Source organism: Orcinus orca, chromosome 2 (assembly GCF_937001465.1).
Source record: "Orcinus orca chromosome 2, mOrcOrc1.1, whole genome shotgun sequence".
Lineage (NCBI taxonomy): Eukaryota > Metazoa > Chordata > Mammalia > Artiodactyla > Delphinidae > Orcinus > Orcinus orca.
Window position 1 is genome coordinate 82785615 of NC_064560.1, and position 19563 is coordinate 82805177.

The window sequence follows — 19563 nt, forward strand, 5'->3', positions numbered from 1 at the left end:
CTAACGATGAAAGATCTGATTTGAGAATTGCCCATTTATACTGAAACACACAACTTCAATCAGAAAGAACAAAGAGTTCACTGCCTTCTCCAGCCCCACTAGAGACCAGCATGCTTACCAAAAGATCAACTAAAGAGATACCAAAATGAATATCGTAATGCAGATGGAAATGAAGTAAAAGCAGCAAAGAAGACTGAAAATACTACTTTACAATAAAGATGTTTAAAAAAAAAGAAAATACTACTTAAAAAAAATAGAATATTTTCTTTTCCAGGTGCCACTTACAAAATATACTAAATAGTAAATCTAATTTTTATTGATCACTGGAAAAATCTCACTCTGTACACTGAATGATTAGGAAGGAAAGAAGTGTGTTCCAGATTTACCAGAGAGAATGTCATGTCATGGTCCAGCAGCAATTCTAAGACTAAGATTTTCCTCAGAAATCTTTAAGATGGTCCATATTTCAAAATCCTATCTTCAAGATTAATCTCTGCTTTTAAAGTTTTCAAAAATTTAACATACTGATTAATTATTTTCCTTGGGTACTTACCTGCATAAATGGTTCTCACAAATGTGTCAGGTGATTTGATTGCAATGATGTCAGAAATAGGGGCAACATCAAGTTTGGCTGCTATTCTGGGCAAAAGGTTCTAAAAGCAAAATAAGTAGTGAGTTACACACATACATGCTGATGGATGGCTATAAAGTATAAGCAATAACATTCTCTAAATGGAAATTCTGTAGAAATTTTAATTTGTATCTTTTGTATTTCACATGCATCTTTAGACATACCACAATTTCAAGCACAACTTTTTGGATAGTCTTTGAGCATAAGTAAGAGTCGATGATTACTCTAACTACATTAAGAGTTTTATAGCAATAAATTACCTTAACTCAGTATGCTGAATTATGAGATACGATATTTGCTTTAATGATCATCATTTATGAAGTGTGACAGTTATAGACTACTGAATTTAGATAATATAGAAAAATATTTAGAGTAGTAGTAAAATTCTCAAATACTGAGAAAGAACATACTTGTATATGTTTATTTAATGTACATGAAACAAAAAATTTCAAAGCAGACATTTTCACCTTTTTAAAAAGTGATGTTGCATTTAAAAAGACCAAAACTAACCTAAGTGTCCATCAATAGGGGATAGGTTTATAAATTATAGTTCATCCATATAATTTTAAAAAATGAGAAAAGTAAAGCACAATGCCTCTCTCTCTCTCTCTCTCTCTCTCTCTATATATATATATATACACACACACACACACACAATATATCTCAACAAAAATTAATGTATGTGCTTTTCCTTGTATATGCATATAACATCTTTGGAATAGATACATGTGGTAACTTTGCTCCCACTAGCAGGGACCATTGGGCAAGCCACAATATTCCCAGGCCTTAGTTACTTCACCTCACAAAGAGAGGAAGAGAATCTCTATGCTTCTACTCTAAATTTCTCTGACTCTCAGGCTCTAAAACAGAATCAGTTAGTGAAGAATGAATATCCATGCTTTCTAGACTCAGAGGTTCTCTTAGATGATGACACCATCTACGTGTAATTTTAAAAGTGAAGTGTTGCTTTGATCACATAAATAGAAAAGGTGAATTGTACACTACTTTCTACAGAGAGCTTACTCCATGGCATCTCCTAAACTCAGCACATGATACTACCTCTAGCAGGCAAACTTTCATTATGACAGTACTCAAGCTCCTCTCCTCACTCCATCCCCAAACTCTCTGTTCCTCTAAGAATTCTCTCAGGATTATCCTCTAATCACTCCTTTATTCTTCATCCTCTTGCACGCATGTACAATTATACTATTTAATTGGCACTAACGTGTATTTTGTTTTAAAATACTTTTTAATATACATACTATATGACCCTCAACTAAATTTATAAAGCACCCTGAGAACAGAGGTTGTGTGTCTTCTGCTTCTTGTGTCTCTGCCCCGTATCTAATAAGCAGTTCTACATAAATTGATGCTAACAAGTGTTAAAAGCCTGAATCAAATTTCCTCCTGTTGCATCTGAAAATCTATAAAGATTTTCTAATTTTCAATCTATTGCTACCTATGTTATATAGTAATCCCCTTTCAACCATGATAAAAGAGCTACTGAAAAGTACTGTAGTTTATAAATCCACAATTAGAAAAAATTAAGATTTCATAGGAAATAAAAGGCTTGGGAAAATAATTAAAATTCCATTAAACATAGCTCTAACTTGATAAATAAGAGGTTTAGAAGACACGTGCTTTTAAAACAAACCAAATTTGTCAGCATTTAAAGCCTACTTCAGTAAGTAACTCTTTTTCCTGAGCCACCTTCTTTAAATTGTTCAGGAAATACTGCTGGAATATTGTTACCTGGCTGAGCAGATTCTCTTACAAATTTTATGATACGCAGACCGTGCTTCTTTTTAAAGTTTTAGAACTTTCTAAACTTGAAATTTAATATACTTTGTACTTCTATTATCCCTTGGTTTATTTTAGCACTTCTTGAAAAAAATTTACCACAGTACTTAAAGGCACATGTTTTTCCAGGTCTGATCTTCTGTCTGAATGTCCTGAGAGGATGGATGGTAAACAGATCTATTTCTACACTATCCAACAGGCTCAACCACATGGTTTCAGGGAAGGAGAGGCAATAACTAACACAGTTCTCTTTTGATGCACAAAAAGATGACAGATTTTTAAACTCTAGCATACCAGTACAAAGGTGTGGTATCTTGAAAACACAATTGGTGAAGAACTGTTATACAGCCAATTGTTTAGCTTAATCTGATGGACTCTTCCTCATTCCAAATCCATTCAGAGGCTGCAGCAACAGCTACTATTATGTGACCTTTGTTCTCAAAACTTCCATATGCCACAACATAGCAATCAAGGCTAGAGTATTAAAATCTAGCTAATCAGATACAACAAACACCCCTTCTTGGTTTAACAATCTTTTAGGTAAACTGTCATCACAGAAACTCAGACTCACGAAATTGTTTAAATCACCCAACACAGAACCAAACTCTCAGAGATGGAATGGTCCATAAAGATCTTTTAGTTCAATGCTCATGTACAACAATCCAAAGTACAGGAGCTGGATGTCAAGCCTCTGACTTAATCATTTCCAAGGGAAGTGAAACCTGCCATAGAAAAAACCCATTCCATTTTAACATTTCTAGTTGGTAGATCATAGACATCACTTGGCCAAACCGCATCATTTTACATATCAGAAAACAGATTTCAGGAAGGTAAATGACTAGCCCAGAGTCATATATCATATATATAGAACCATCTTACTTAGCAATTACCAAACCCCACACAAAAATGGGAAAACTTATGATAGTCTGCAATGTGACAACCTAATTGTTGTCACACTGTTATTAGTAAAAGAACAATTATTCATTAAACTCATGTACTTACATTGTAGATTACAAATTCTGTTATTGCCCAGAAATTCTACTAATCTTAAAAGAAAAAATTTAATGAATTCAAAGTGATAATTCTGAGCTTAAAAACAAACTAGAGCAATTCACATGGGTGACAGTGCAAGATCCCTACATGTTTGCAGTGATTCACGTCTAGAAGCAATATTGCACTACATATAAATATTCACAAACACTATTCATTTTGCAAGAAAAGGGATCAATGTATTGGGAACTCACTGCTATTACCACTAGACATGGTTAGCTGATGAAAGAGCTTATATCTTATTCCCCAAACTCATATTTAAAAATCAATTACAATTGTGAATGTAAAAGGAAAAAAAGTCAAATCAAGACAATTCAAAAAAGAAATTTAAATGACTGATAACTATATGAAAAGATATTTGATCTCACTATCAATCAGAGAAATGCAAAATTTTTAAAGATATATTTTTCACACATCAGATTGGGGGAAATGTTAAAATGTACAATAGCAAGTGTTGGCAAGCTATGCAACTGGTGGAGTGCAAACTGAGGCATCCTTTCATGAGAGCAATTTAGCAATATACATCAAAATTTTAAAAGCACGTAGTCTTGACCCAGCTATTTCACTTCTAGAACTCTGTTCTAAATAAATACCAGCCCATGTATACAAAGGTATATACAAGGACGTTTCTTCACAGCAAAGTTTATAAATACAAAAAATTAGAAACAACCTAACTGTCCATCCTTGGCTAACTATGAAATATTATGCAGCCATTTAAAAAATGAGATAGACACATTATGAGCAAATATTTTCAAGATATACTCCTAAGTGAAAACCACCAGTCACAAAACAATTCATGCTATACTATCACATTCTAGAAGTAAAAAAAAAAAAAAAAAAAAAAAAGTACATTTATTATAATTTGAAAATCCACAGGAAAAGGCTTAAAAGAATGTACAACTGTTAACACCAGTACTTTGGAAGAGGGAAGAGAGCTGGGAATAAGAAAGGGGAATTGTGATACCTTGCTCTGCATGCTGCTTTACTGTATGCATCTTTTATAATAAGAATGTATTCGTGTACAACTTAATTTACCATCTTTAAAGGTAAAAATAAAAGCTACAAGCTGCAGCTTATTAAGAATGGGATAAAAGAAAAGGGAGCTAGAATAATACCCATGGTCACAGGGAGAGCAAGAAAGACCCACTGACAAATTCCTTCTCTTGGGCTCCCCCTACATTCCCCCTCCCTTTTTTTAAACTTCATGCAGACCACGACCCATCTCATAGCACATTCTTTCTTCAGACATATCACAATGCACATGATCAGATTACACCTTTCTCTACCCTAAGGATGTCTTCAGCCACCACACAGCCCTTCCCAAATCCCCCAAGTAGATAAATTTGGCCTTTCTAAATATCCATCAGTCACCCAAACAAAGCCATCTCTTATGATGGGTTACTAATACAAATGACATTCACACAATGAGAAAGTTCAACATTGTTTTTAAAGAAAAATGATTTTTTTTTAAATAGAGTTTTTCTCCATAACAAAATCTGAAAATCTGGAAGAGGCATTCTAATAAATTATGACAAAATCTTGAAAGAACAGAGTTGTCTCTGTGACAAAATGGAAAGCCTGGAGATAGCATTTTCACAGAAATTATAACAAAATCTTGAAAGAATAAATTTTAGCAAAACTATCACATTAATTCTGAAAGCCAGGATTAGCTATCTAAACAAAGTCTGTTGTACATTTTCAGCACAATGAAATCTAATGCTTCCAAGTAGTGACATCAGATTCCAGTCTCAATCTTCTCACCTTTCCAAAGGCAGATGCTCCAGCGCAGATGTGTGTGTAATTAAACTGCTTCTGAGTTGCCAAAATCAATGGTGTCAGTTCCTCTGAGAATTAAACACATTTGATAAACACATTTCATAGTATTTTATTTATTTCATAAATTCATAAACTTATTTATTTCTACTGGAAAAACTCACCTGGAAGGAGGCCTTTGTACACATCATGCTGAGCCACCAGAACTTTTGCTACACCTGTTACTTTGCAGAGATCTTGTGCCACCTATGAATAAAAGAGTTTTCAATTATCCATCTAACAGAAAGATACTGATAGATCCACCACTACAATTATCAACAGAGCATAAAATCTTAATGGCCAACTGTAAAAACTGTTCTTATGGGAAAAAGGACTATTTGAGAAATTAAAAAATTATTTAACAAAGAAAATCTTAAGCCAATTGATCTTACTGTCCACTGACCTTAAACAAAAATTCCTGCCTTGAAAAAGAGAAGTACTAATTGATAAACCAAAATCAACACAGCTGCCTACTCAAATTTTGTTGTACATTGTGCTCTTTCCTTTCACTCAGTGCAAATGTAAATTCATCATTTTAGAAATGGTGAAAATGAAGCAACAGTTAGATTCTTTCACAATAACAACACAGCCAATACACTTCAGACTCAGGGTTCCTAGAGCTAAAGAACAGGAGTTAACCACATTGGTATACAGACTACTGCACTTTATCTGGCAATAATAATTTCTGCTGATTTTAAAATTAGTGAGTGAATCTGGGCAATAAAGAAAATCTTATATAACAGTCCCCTGTGAACCACTGAGTTCCTACTCACTGACATATATTTATCTATGATGAAGCAAAATATTTTGTATGTGAAATCCTCATTTCTTCTGTTCAGAATCAGGATGGGGTTCTGGATAAGCTTTTTGACCACTCAGACTTCCTGTATACAGAAGACAATTAGAATTCCTTCTTTTAAATCTCTTTAATTACAGCATAACTAGTTTCTGCTTTAGGAGAAACATGGTAATCATATTATGGTCTACTGTCTTCTTGTTTACCTCCATGCTGATTCACTGAGGTGTAGGCATAAAATGCTGTGCCTCCTGTCCCCTCCCCCTTGATGGAGGGTAAGATTGTAACAATATTCACTGAAGAAAGAATGCAGTGCAAAAGCACCTCTTCTGAATCAAGTGTTCACTGGAAGACAATCTTGTACTATCAAAACCATCTTTTTTTAAAAAAAAAAGAAAAAACCAGCAAAAACTTCAGGCACTACACAGAAGAGTCACTTGCTGTTTATGATAGCTACAGAAAACAATATAAAACTGAAATACGCCTAGGCTATTAACAGAGTCTCTATATACAGGTACTGATTGTTTTTCTTTAAGATTAAAATGTGACACGACAATAAAATTGTAACTGAAGAAAAGATGATTTGCTTTGATCTTTCTCAAAATAATGTAAATAAAATAGCATCAAATATTTTTAAGTCATATTAGAATAATTATTTAAAATCACAGCAAAATAAATAATCAAATCCAGAACTAGTATATCTGAAAGTAGGGCAACCAAAAAGATAGCTTAGCTATATCATCATACATTGTGGTTAATAACTATATAAAATTCAACAAGTGTTAGCAGGATTTTGGTAAAGAAATCCACATAACCGCAAACCTGTTTGAATACATTCTTTTAAGATACCAATTTCACATAAGAATATGGACAGAAGCAACACGAACATTCTGAACCTGCATTATATCACATGCTCTGCAACAATGCCATTTAATAAAAAATAAATTAAATCCTCTAAAAAGAAACATGCTCTATTAGGGATTTCTTCCTCTGAGGTCCAAGCCCCCAGCTATACAACTGGCAACTCCTGTATAGTGAGAGGGAACGGGCGGCTCAAGCTGGGTAAGCTTAATTGAAGCACAATTTCAACTACACTACAGCCCACAGGTACAGACTCTGCATACCACATTAGAGCTCCTTTCCAGGGGGTTAGTTTACAAAGCTGTCACTGTCTTATTTCAACAACAACCAAAATGAAGAACACCTTTTAGTAGCAGCTATAGTTTAGAAAGCATAATACTTACATTTGAATTCTTACACCAATTAAAAATTAACACGCATGATACTTTTTCCAGATTTACCACTTACAGGAATTAAAAGCAATTAGCAAGCATATTCATCAATACAAAAAGGGATCAGCTATTAACCTCTAAGGGGACTCAAATATTATCACTCTACTTGGTACCTGATGGTACATGATGGTGCCAGTGGAACTAAATTAAGTATTCTACCTCATTTCAAAAGATAAAATGCCTGGTGAGCAAACCTTTTAGTTCCTTTTTTCACACGTAGTAACGGTTGTGACATTCAGCATTTAATGAGGATCAGAGACCAGTTTGGGTTACAGTCCTCAGCATAATTCTCTGTCTCCATCTTTCCCTGTCTCTTGATGGAGATTATATTTGCTATGGTTGACCTTAAAAATTTCTCACCTTGTCACATTTGGTTCCAGCTACTAAACAGGACACTTCACCTCCAAGACGATTGGCTGCAGTGATGGTATTTAATGTAATGGGTGCTAGGGTATCATTTGCATGCTCAGCTATTACCAGGGTACTCTGAAATCGTAGCAATGAGGCCTAAAAAGAGAAAGAAAAAAAGGAAAAGAATGTTGTAATACAAACTTTATTTTTACTCTAATTGGTAAGCATGTGTGCTTTAAAGAAAACTGTATGCAATATTCAGTTTTATAAATGTATTTATAAAATACTTGCTCAGTAGCAAAAATTTGGGCTGTGTCTATCACTCTATTACTGATAGTCTTACCTAATAAAAACAGAGAATACAAATTAGTATTCTACTGTTAGAAAAAAAATTTTTATTATTTCCAAGCAACTTTCCCACTAATCCATGTTCAATAACAAACTAATAAATGTATCTAAATTTAAAATCCTTAGAACACATTAACCATCAAACTGGGAATCAACTACTACCAATTACATTCACTTGCAGCAATACTGCTAAACAGTACAGTATATCTAGAAATAATGATTATGAAATCAATTACTAAAGTTCTGTTGCTTCAGGCAAAATGAATACCAAAATAACTGATAATGTAAATCTGCCTTTAAAATACAATACTACACAGCAATTTTGCTAAAGTTTCAATTGTTCAAATATGCTTCCAACTTCAAAAAAGAAGCTTTTGGACAGTATCTTGGAACCAACTAATAACCATCCATAGCTACTGTGGACTATCAAGAGACCACCAATAGTTCATGGTCATTTGAAATAATTTCAAACACCAGAAACACAAAGATGAACAAGAATGGTCCCTGCACTCAAAGTTTTCAAGAGAAATTAAGACTTGTTCACATACAATTATAAGACTTGTTCACATACAATTATAAGTTTTCAATTAATGAAGAGAGCCAAAATGTTGGCAGCTGCCAATCATGAAGCAGAGAATCAAGAGGAAGAATGGAAGGAAGTTTAGGTATTCCTACCATGTGAAAGGATAAGGAAGCATACCACAGGCACGAGGAAAGGAGAAAATTTTGGAACTATCCTTGTGGAAAACGGCAATGAGAAATGAGAAAAAGGGGCACTGATGATCAAATGTCATGGTTCTGTGGCTTTAAATTCAGCAATAATCTTCAGATCTGGAGTTGGAGTGAACAAAGCAGGGTGTAAAATGTACCGAGAGCTTGAAATTTACAAAGAGGGTATGAATGAAGGAAAGCCAGGTACATACAGGACTATAAGGCTGGTTGCACAACTAAACTGACAAAATACATATTTTTTTGTTTACTCTATTGTATATACCAATTGCTATATTCTTCACCTTTTTATTAATATATGAGCATATCAGTTCAACTAGTTTCCATAATCATTTGGGTTATTAGTAATTTTTTATTATTATAAACAATGCAGAGACGAGCATCCTCATAGCCAAAGCTCTGCACTTATCCTCAACAGATAAGAGTTCCTTTTAGTCCAGTAAGACCTTTTTGGCTGAAACTTAGCCAAGTTACTCTACCTGTTCTGCTTCCACGGATTACTAAGTCAGATTCTGTGCAACCTTCAACAAAATAGGCCCTTCTTCCTCTAAGCCTCCTACTTCTACCACTGCAACCCCTTCCTTCTCCTCAGCCCCCTAAACCCCCTCTATCCTTGATGAACCTAATCCCAGAGCTGGGGGCCAGAGACTCCAAGGCAAGCCTTCAGGGGCAGAAATGCTTCCAGAGCCACAGAATGAGAATGGAAAGAGGAAGAGGACAGCACTGAAGAATATGCCAGAGGAAGAAATTGCTGCATTGTGTATCAGTGGATAGCATTTCTTGTCTTTTTTCCTCCCTTTCTGTTCACTCAAAGGGAGCAAGAAAAGGGGAGAAAATTAGACTTTTGTTTTTGCCAAATCAAGTCACTGTTTGTATAACTTTTCCTTTTTTACGATAAAAAAAATTGCCTTCTCACGAGAGGTAAAATTCTTTACGGTTAAGGTTAGAAATCTTTATGCACTTCTTAAGATTCTCTTCTTATGACAAATTCCTAGGAGTGTTAGATCAAGAGATAGACACATTTTCAAGGCTTTTAATACTGATTGACGCAAACTGTTCTCCAGAAAAGTTGTAGCAATTCACAACAATTCACAATTCCTGGGATGGCATGAAAGTTCTTAGAAGACAAACACCATGCCTGTTCACTTTTGTATCCCCATAGTCTAGAACAATATTGTTTCCAATATACATCTGTAGAATTATACGGTACTTCTTTTTTAATCAGAAGAGCACAATATCTTGTAAAGAACTTTGTAATTAGGACCCAATGGCATAATTTATGATTTAAATCACATTTCACAAGAATTGCCAGTAACAAACTATTTATTACCAATATATATCAGACACCATATTTTTGATTATGCTTCACACATCATTTGCCATAAAAATTATGAGCTTTTCATCACCATTTAAAGAATAAATCCAAGATTTGGTGGCAAAAGGCCCATATTTGCTATAAATTATAGTTCTAACATAAGATAAATTAGGTAGTGTCCTAAGGAATTGTCAAGCCTTTTAGAACTTCCAAGGGATCACTGCATATTCTTTCTAAAAGACTATTCAAAATTAAATTTATAAGAATAAACAACAAAAGAATATACATAAGAAACTACTCAGTCCGTCTATCTGATCAATCTTTACTAAGTACTACATATATCATAAGGCACTCCATATTACTTTATCAATTGACTCCTTTATAGTTTTTTTAATACTACGCTTTCTCCTAATTCAATGTTCCATCTTCTATTTCTCAGATACCACCTAAAGAGAAGCTGCAAGCATCTAAACATGGTTATGTAGCTTAATTCAGCAATAACAGCTATGTGTAGCCTACAGCAGAAGAAACTGGTCTGTGACCTTTAAAATGTTATTCCTCACTCCAGAGCCCAGTTTCTTCATCTTCAAATTGAAGGAGACAAACTAGATCAATGGTTTTCAGACTATACTCCATCCAGGGAGGCACCTCAGGAACGACCGCATAGAATAAAGTGAGAACCAGGCAGGTAGGGCTGCCAGAATGGTCCCCAGCTTTGCTTTAACCAAATTAACCAAACTAATATTATAGAGCCCTGTACTAAGATAAAATCGTATTTAAAATTCAAGAAACCTCTATGATGTAGGTACCATTATTATCCTGAGTTTACAGATGAGGGAATTGGAGCTTAGTGGCTACATAGCTAAGAAACAGACCCAGGTTAAAGTCCAGGTAGTTGGACTCCAGATTTGGGGTTTTTAATTACCAGCTCTCATCAAAGCACCATCATTTTTAGCTGTTTTATATATGGGTCATTCCTGTAATGTTTCACTTAGCAAATATTCTCTTGTTAAAAAAAAAAATAGCACTGGTCAAAAAGAAACAAAAAGATGATATCAAAGGCCTCTTTTCCAGCTCTAAGAATTCTGTAACCCTAAAATCCTATTTTAAATAGAAGTGGTATAGAATATCACAAAAGATACAAAAAATACAGGTCCCGGGCTTCCCTGGTGGCGCAGTGGTTGAGAGTCCGCCTGCCGATGCAGGGGACACGGGTTTGTGCCCCGGTCCGGGAAGATCCCACATGCCGCAGAGCGACTGGGCCCATGAACCATGGCCGCTGAGCCTGCGCATCCAGAGCCTGTGCTCCGCAACAGGACAGGCCACAATAGTGAGAGGCCCGCGTACCGCAAAAAAAAAAAATACAGGTCCCATTACTGAAAAGGTTTTTAAATGAAAGTCATTTCATTATCTTATGACCCATTCATTGCATCTGTAGACTTTAGGGTCCTCTCTTTTATGGGGAAAAAAGGAGCCAAATCTTAAACATCTGAAGGTAACTATTGAAATCAGTAAGAGAGCTGCTCAGAAAAGAATCTCAATCTCTTCAAAACACTGCTACTTAAATTCAAATTAATTCATGCAGACCAGTGCCACCATATATTCTTGGTCATCAACCTTATCTGGGCCCTCTGCCTGGCAATGTTACTATGACATCCTTGTTGGCACTCTCACTCACTCTCCACAGCAACTATTTCCAATATCCCCTTCTGACATTTTTCAAACTGCCAACATAGTCTGCTCCTTACTCTCAGAAGAAAGCCTCGCTTCTTACTTTGCAATGAAAACTGAAGCCATCAGAAGAGAACTGCTTCCCCTTCCTGATATCCAACACAGAAATTCCCACCCCTACTCTATCACAGTAGAAGCTGCTGCAGGTCCTTCCTCCTGGATCTGATCCCTTCATCTGGACTCTGGATTCCATCCTCTCAAATCTAGTCAAACACTTCATTCTGTAATCACCTCTCAGTAACGTTTCCAACCTCTCCCACCTCTCCCTTTTCCTGGGCTCCTTCCCGTCAACTTTAAAACGTGTTTGAAGCTCTCCCAATTTTAATGAAACCCAAAATTAAAAATCCATTATCCCACCTTTCACTCCAGCTAATTCCTCATCTCCCATACACACCTCAACTACTGTACTTGTATCCTGGCTTCTGCACTCACCAAAATTACCAACAAATACTTTTCATGCTTACTTCTTCTCTCAAAATGTTTGAAATTACTGACTAGTCCATTCTTACTCCCATTGCTTAATTAATAATTTATCATCTATATAAAAATGACAGATATACAGACAGAGATAGAGGTATCAAATCTCTCTCCTAAGTGCTAGACCTATATAATTAGGTTACACCTGCATATCCAATTGCTTAACTTGTCTCATCAATCACTCACCAACTCAGCAAATCCAAATCTTAACTCATCTTTCCCTTGATCCTCCAGCCCCCTCCCATACTGCTTCTCTGGAGTTCTTCAGGGGATGCACCATCCCCTAACAAGTTGCCCAAACCATGATCTGAGAGTCATATCTGGGTTTTTTCCTCAACTCTCACAGCCAATCAACCACTAAAGCTGTAACAATTCTTCCTTCTAAATACAGTATATCCTAACTCCACTCACTTCTCTCCATCTTTAATTCCACTACCTAGTGCAGGCCATTAACCCTCTCTTATTACTCCAACTGACTCCCAAACCAACTTTGCTCCCCTCCAATCCATTTCTCTCAGTGATCTTTCAATGATAAAAATCCAACGTTATTCTCCTGCTCAAACAAGTCAACTGCTTCCTGCCTCCTTAGGATATGGTAAACTAGACTCCTTAGATTGGCTTACCAGGCATTTATTCTATGGCCTGATCTACCTCCCTAGCCATATATCTTTTGCTCTATTTATAACTTACTTTTGGATACTTGAACTTGCCCTGCTCTTTCTGACCTTTAGCCTGTCCTCACATTGTTCCCTCTGACTTAAGGACCTCTTCCTCTATTACCGGATTAGCTTCCAATCACCCTTAGATTTTCTGCTTAAATGCCAACCCCTCCAAGAAACTTTAGTACAGTGCTGTGGTAAAGAGTACAGGCTCTAGAGCTCCCCTGCCTGTTCTTGTTTTTTGTTTTTGTTTTTAAATTCTCTGGCTGCACTGTGCGGCCTGCAGGATCTTAGTTCCCCAACCAATGATCAATCCTGGGTCCGGGCAGTGAAAGTGCAGAGTCTGATCCACTGGACAGCCAGGGAATTCCTGCCTGGGTTTAAATCCCACCTCCACCGTTACTTCTTTGTGCCTCAGTTCCCAGATCATAAAATGTAGATGATGATAACAACAGTAATAATCTCAGAGTTGTTGGGAAGGATTAAATTAGTAATTGTAAAATAAAGCTCTTGGGATAGTTCCTGGAACATAATAAATGCTCAATAAAAGTTAGCATGAAAGCTTCCTGGATCTCCTCCAACTGGTTAACTTTCCTAGCACCAACACAGTACCCTGAATCGACTTCATTACAGCACTTGACCACACGCACCTGATTACTTTGTCTTCCCTTCTTGATTTTGAGTACAGAGGTCATGTCTGGTCTTCTTACCGCTACAACCCCAGCTTCTACTTCAATGTCTAGCACAGAGTAGATGTCTAATAAATGAGTTGAAAATTGCTTCTAAAAACTTCTTCATCAAAAGGATAACAAGCCACAGATTGGGAGAAAATATTTGCAAAAAAAAAAATATCTGATAAAGGACTGTTATCTAAAATACACAAAGAACTCTTAAAAGTCAACAATAAGAAACAAACTGATTTAAATATGGGCAAAAGTTCTGAATAGACACCTCACCAAAGAAAATATACAGACGGTAAATAAGCACACGTAAAGATGCTCTACATCATATGTCATTAGGGAACTGCAAATTAAAACAAGAATGAGATACCACTACACATCTATTAGAATGGTGAAAATCCAAAACACTGACAACACCAAATGTTGGTGAGGATATGAAGTAATGGGAACTCTGGTGTAAATTCAAAATGGTACAGCCACTTTGGAAGACAGTTTGGCGTTTTCTCACAAAACTAAACATACTCTTGCCATACAATCCAGCAGTCACACTCTTTGGTATTTACCCAAATGAGTTGAAAACTTACATCCACACAATGGGACTTCCCTGGTGGTCCAGCGGTTAAGACTCTTCTGGACTTCCACTGTAGGGGGATGGGTTCCATCCCTGGTCAGGGAACTAAGATCCCACATGCTGTGTGGTATGGCCAAAACAAAACTTACGTCCACACAAAAACCTGCAAACGGATATCTATGAAAGCTTTATTCATAATTGCCAAAACTTAGTAGCAATCAAAACGTCCTTCAGGGGACTTCCCTGGTGGCACAGTGGTTAAGACTCCGCACTCCCAACATGGGGGCCCAGGTTTGATCCCTAGTCAGGGAACTAGATCCCACATGCATGCCACAACTAAAATTTCACATGCCACAGCTAAGGAGTCCGCAAGCCGCAACTAAGGAGCCTGACTGCTGCAACTAAGGAGCCCTCAAGCCACAACTAAGGAGCCCTCGAGCCACAATGAAGGAGCCCTCAAGCCGCAACTAAGAAGCCCATCAGCCACAACTAAGGTCCAGTGCAACCTACTTAATTAAAAAAAAAAAAGTCCTTCAGTAGGTGAATGGATAAACTGTGGTACCACTCAGCAAATGGAGTACTAGTCAATACTTTAAAATAAAAAAAAGAGCCATCAGACCATGAAAAGGCATGGAGGAACTGTAAATGCATATTACTAAGTGAAAGAAGACAGTCTGAAAATGCTACATACTATACGGTTTGACCAATGTGACGTGCTGGAAAGGAAGAGCTATGGAGACAGGAAAAAGATCAGTAGTTGCCAGAGGTTGGCAGGGAAAGGGAAGAGCACAGAGGATTTTAGGGCAATTAAACTATTCTGTATCCTATAACAGTGGATACTTATCACCGTACATTTGTCAAAACCCATAGAATGTATAACACCAAGAGTGAACACTAACGTAAACTATGGATTTTGGATGATAATGATGTGTCACTGTAGGTTTTTCAATTGTAACAAATGTACCACTCTGGTGCAGGACGCTGATAGTGAGGGAGGGAAAAAGGGGTAATATGGGAATGCTCTGTACTTTCTGCTCAATTTTGCTATGAACCTAAAACTGCTCCAAAAAATAAAGTCTATTTTTAAAAAATCTGTTGCTTCAAAAACATCCTTTTAAACTTCTACTTTATACACTGAGCTATAAAAAAAAACAATTTTAAGACTCTAGATTAGTTACTCCTCAAGGTTATTCATTTGAACCACAGAAAATGATGCGAATAACTGTTTTCTTGATTCTCCTGAGAATGAACATAGCTAGGACCATTCCAGATTCACAGGTAAGAAGTTATTTAATTACATACAGTGAATGCTTAAGGATTATAAATGTTTGTTGCCACCTTACACTTAGATCTTCCTTTTGTGTGTGTGGGTGTGCAAGAAGTTTATTGGGGAGTACTCTTGAGAACGACACTCAGGAGGCATCAAGGAAATAGAACTGGGCGGTGGAAGAAGCTGAACTGCAATATTGCAGTGCAGTCACTACAAAGCTCTCGGCTGATCTCACAAGGAACCCTGGCACTAGGATGGCCCTTCAGAGTTGTCCAGAACTGAAGCAAGGGGGCCACAGACTTTGGGTGGTTTTTTGGGGTTTTTTTAAGAATAATCAAACTAACATGACTGACGCATTCTTTTATTTCTAATTCAACCCTGGAAATAACGCCATGTTTTAAAAAAAAGCAAGATATGATCAAATAAGAACACATACAATATGTACAGAATTAAAACAATGGTAAACAGGTGATTTAAGATAGCCAAAACTCAAAAATGAAGTGGCCTTCTTATCTAAAGAAAATCCTTCACCCTTACTATTACTTCATCAGCCAATAACAACAGTTGTAAAGCACCTTAGTTTACAAAGTAATTTCACAGGTTTCTCTAGCCCCCTAACTAGATTAATGCTCTCCCCAATTACATATTCCCCAAACACCCTATACACCTTTCTGTCACAATGATCACACTTAAAATAATGTGTTCAATATTTGTCTCTCCCAGTCTGTTTGCACCATGTGGGCAGGGATTAGGTCTGTCTCATCCTCCACTGTGAACTCAGTATCTATCTTTGAGCGTGACACATAGTGGGCATTCAATGAATGTTTAGCGACTAACTGAAAAGTTTCCCCCTAAATGATCAAAAACTAAAAAAGCAACTGTTTTTCTCTCATTGATAACTTAATTATCTAAGCAGTTAATATGTGTATCTACCAAGGACAGTACGCAAACTTGCTAAATCACTAAAGAAATACCCCATCATACTTTTACAGAACTTATCTAGACTACTAAGTAGACTTAGTTCCCATCAGTAAAATGTGAAGTTTTCTTCTGCATACCTGCCACATACCCTTGTTAAGTTGACTGGCCTTAATGAGACAGTATTCTTGAAGATAGGATTAAAGGGGTCATCATCCTCTCTCCACCCTTTCAGAGCCAGACTTCTTGAAAACAACGTCCTTAAGCATAAACTCTGCTGCCTCACCTCACTCTTTCTCCTTTACTCACAGCAAACCAGCTTTCACTTCCACTACAACACTGAATCCAGTCTCTTCAAAGTCACCAACAACCTGGGATAGCTAAGTCCAGTGAACACATTTTGGTCCTTCTCTTATTCAACCTTAACAGTTTTGACACTGTTTTTGCTTTTCAGTGTTTTTAGGAGCAACAAAGGAGATTCACTGCTCAGGTGCTCCTGCTGTGCCTTTAACTGTATGTTCAGGTAGTAAACTACCACAGGTGTTAGAAGGAAAAAAAAAGTTGGACTCTAACTCCCTACTGTACAAACCCACTCAAAACCTAAAGTAGTTAAGAATAAGTTTAACCTACCTCCCCCACCTTTGAAAACTAAGTGGGGTAATGGTAAGGGTGTGGGGGTCGTTTTGCTTAACTCAAAAATTAAAAAGCAGGAACAAACTATAAAATCTTTCCAACTTCTACTGAAAAAGATAAATATATAATTAAAGTTACCCATCCCTATTTTAACATATATTTTGTAATTTAAAAACGTATATTACATTTCTGTACTTTAACCTCCTTAGTAATAAAATATGATAGCTTTTAATCATGACTAGAAATGTCATATGACATTGATTATATTATTAAAAACACAGTCAATTTACTTCACTTTAAAAACAGACAAGACCCTTAAGTAGACACGTTGGCAGGAAGCATAATTTTACGGAATTCCCCTTATGCAATAAATGTTTTAGTACCACATCAAACTTGGCTTTCTTCTTTCAAAAGAAATTAAAATTTGCATGTGAATTACAGAGTTCAATCTCATTCATCAATGATAGACCGTGGACTCTGAAAAATGTCATGTTCCTTCATACCAGTTTCATAGCTTCTGAATCAAGGTAGATATGCCTCCTGTCTGGCAATGAATATAGTAACAGGAAGACTCAAATAACCTTGAAAAGTGTTGCTTCACTCTCCATGTAAAACATCTCTTTGGTATCTTAGTCAACAAATCAATTTCAAATGTAAATGAATAAAATAATACTAATAATTCAAATCAATAACCCTGCAAGAATGTTAACTACCTATTTTCCTCTTATTGTGTTCCCCAGATGGAAAACACTTTCATTAACAGATAACACTGAGGACCACTCCCCCTCACCAAGAGACTTTGCTCAAGGCCACAGATAAATCAAAATGAAAATGGAATTTAGATACCAAATGCGAGTCATTTAACTTACATTCTAACAGTTTAAGGTATCTCTTTTATTTTCACTAGTTGCAATAAATTTACCGTCTTAACCATTTTTAAATGTACAGTTTAATAGTGTTAGCTATATTCACATTATGATGTTAACAGTTTAATCTTTTTAATCTTTTAATAGATAAATCTATTATTAAAAATGTGGTTTTGTAGAAACATATCTTCCTGAATTTACTCATGGTTAGCTACAGAACAATTTATTTAAATTGCAAGAGTGGGGATTCAGATAACTCACTTTGACTTTACGGTATCATAAATATAAGTAAACAGGAGCCAGACTGAGGGACTTGCACTTTAGAAATCTGGGACAACTTGAGCACCAAAACATTTAAGAGTAGTAATGGATGAAGTAACCTACTGAATGAAGTAAGGATCCACGAGTCCATAAATAAATACATCAATAAGCAAGAAGAAAATGTTCTTTCTTATAATTATACAAAGCTAATAAAAGTAGAAGGAATGGACTTCTCTGGTGGCGCAGTGGTTAAGAATCCGCCTGCCAACACAGGGGACGCAGGTTTGAGCCCTTGTCTGGGAAGATCCCACATGCCGTGGAGCAACTAAGCCCGTGCGCCACGACTACTGAGCCTGCGCTCTAGAGCCCACGAGCCACAACTACTTAGCCCACGTGCCACAACTACTGAAGCCCGCACGCCTAGAGCCCAAGCTCTGCAACAAGAGAAGCCACCGCAATGAGAAGCCCGCTCATGAAAACGAAGAGCAGCGCCCGCTCGCCACAACTAGAGAAAGACCACGTGCAGCAACGAAGACCCAACGCAGCCAAAAATAAAATAAAATTGATTAATTTTTTAAAAAGTAGAAGGAATGATGAAATTAGAAAAATCGCTATTTTACATCACAGTACTCATTTCTCAGGCAAGAATCAACAGATAAGACTAATGGGTGGAAGTCTGATGAGAAACAGAAGAGTTACATCGTTTCAATGTATCTCTCCACAAATTAGTTAACAGATAAATAGTAATTTGATAGTGCAGAAACCTGCTGAACACTTTAGCCAAGTAATTAACATCACCAATAATGGGATAAACCAACATTATGAGCCTCCTAATATGATGCACTGAGAACACAATATCACTTCTGTGATACTCCTGCCAGTACATAACCTGAAACTAATCAGAGGAAACACCAGACAAACCTAAATCGGGGGACAGTCAACAAAATAGAAGGCCTGTACTCTTCAAAAATGTCAATGCCATCAAAGCCAAAGAAAGGCTGAGGAGTTTTCTAACAAAGACTGAAGAGACATGAGAACTAAATGCAAGGCATGATCCCAGAGTGTCCTAGACCAGAATAAGAAATACTGCTACAGATGCAAACTATTACATAGAGAATGGATAAACAACAAGGTCCTATTGTAGAGCACAGGGAACTGTATTCAGTATCCTGAGATAAACCATAATGGAAAAGAATATAAAAAAGAATGTGTACACACACACATATATAAATAAATCACTTTGCTGTACTGCAGAAATTAACACACTGTAAATCAACTATACTTCAACTAAAAAACAACAATAAAAAAATACTGCTACAAATGAGTAACAATTGGTAATACCTGAGTAATATCTACAGATCATAGTATTGTAT

At 36.4% G+C, this 19563-nt stretch overlaps 1 protein-coding gene across 1 annotated transcript in view; it reads right to left on the bottom strand.

The window, feature by feature from the left end:
* Positions 1-19563, bottom strand: part of ETFA (electron transfer flavoprotein subunit alpha) — an 85483-nt gene that overhangs the window by 63928 nt on the left and 1992 nt on the right. The window contains exons 2-5 of the mRNA XM_004276349.4: positions 7742-7888; positions 5419-5500; positions 5243-5325; positions 554-653 (exon numbers count right to left, since the gene is read on the bottom strand). Of these exons, the coding sequence (XP_004276397.1) occupies positions 554-653; positions 5243-5325; positions 5419-5500; positions 7742-7888 (412 nt within the window). The remainder of the gene's footprint in view (positions 1-553; positions 654-5242; positions 5326-5418; positions 5501-7741; positions 7889-19563) is intronic.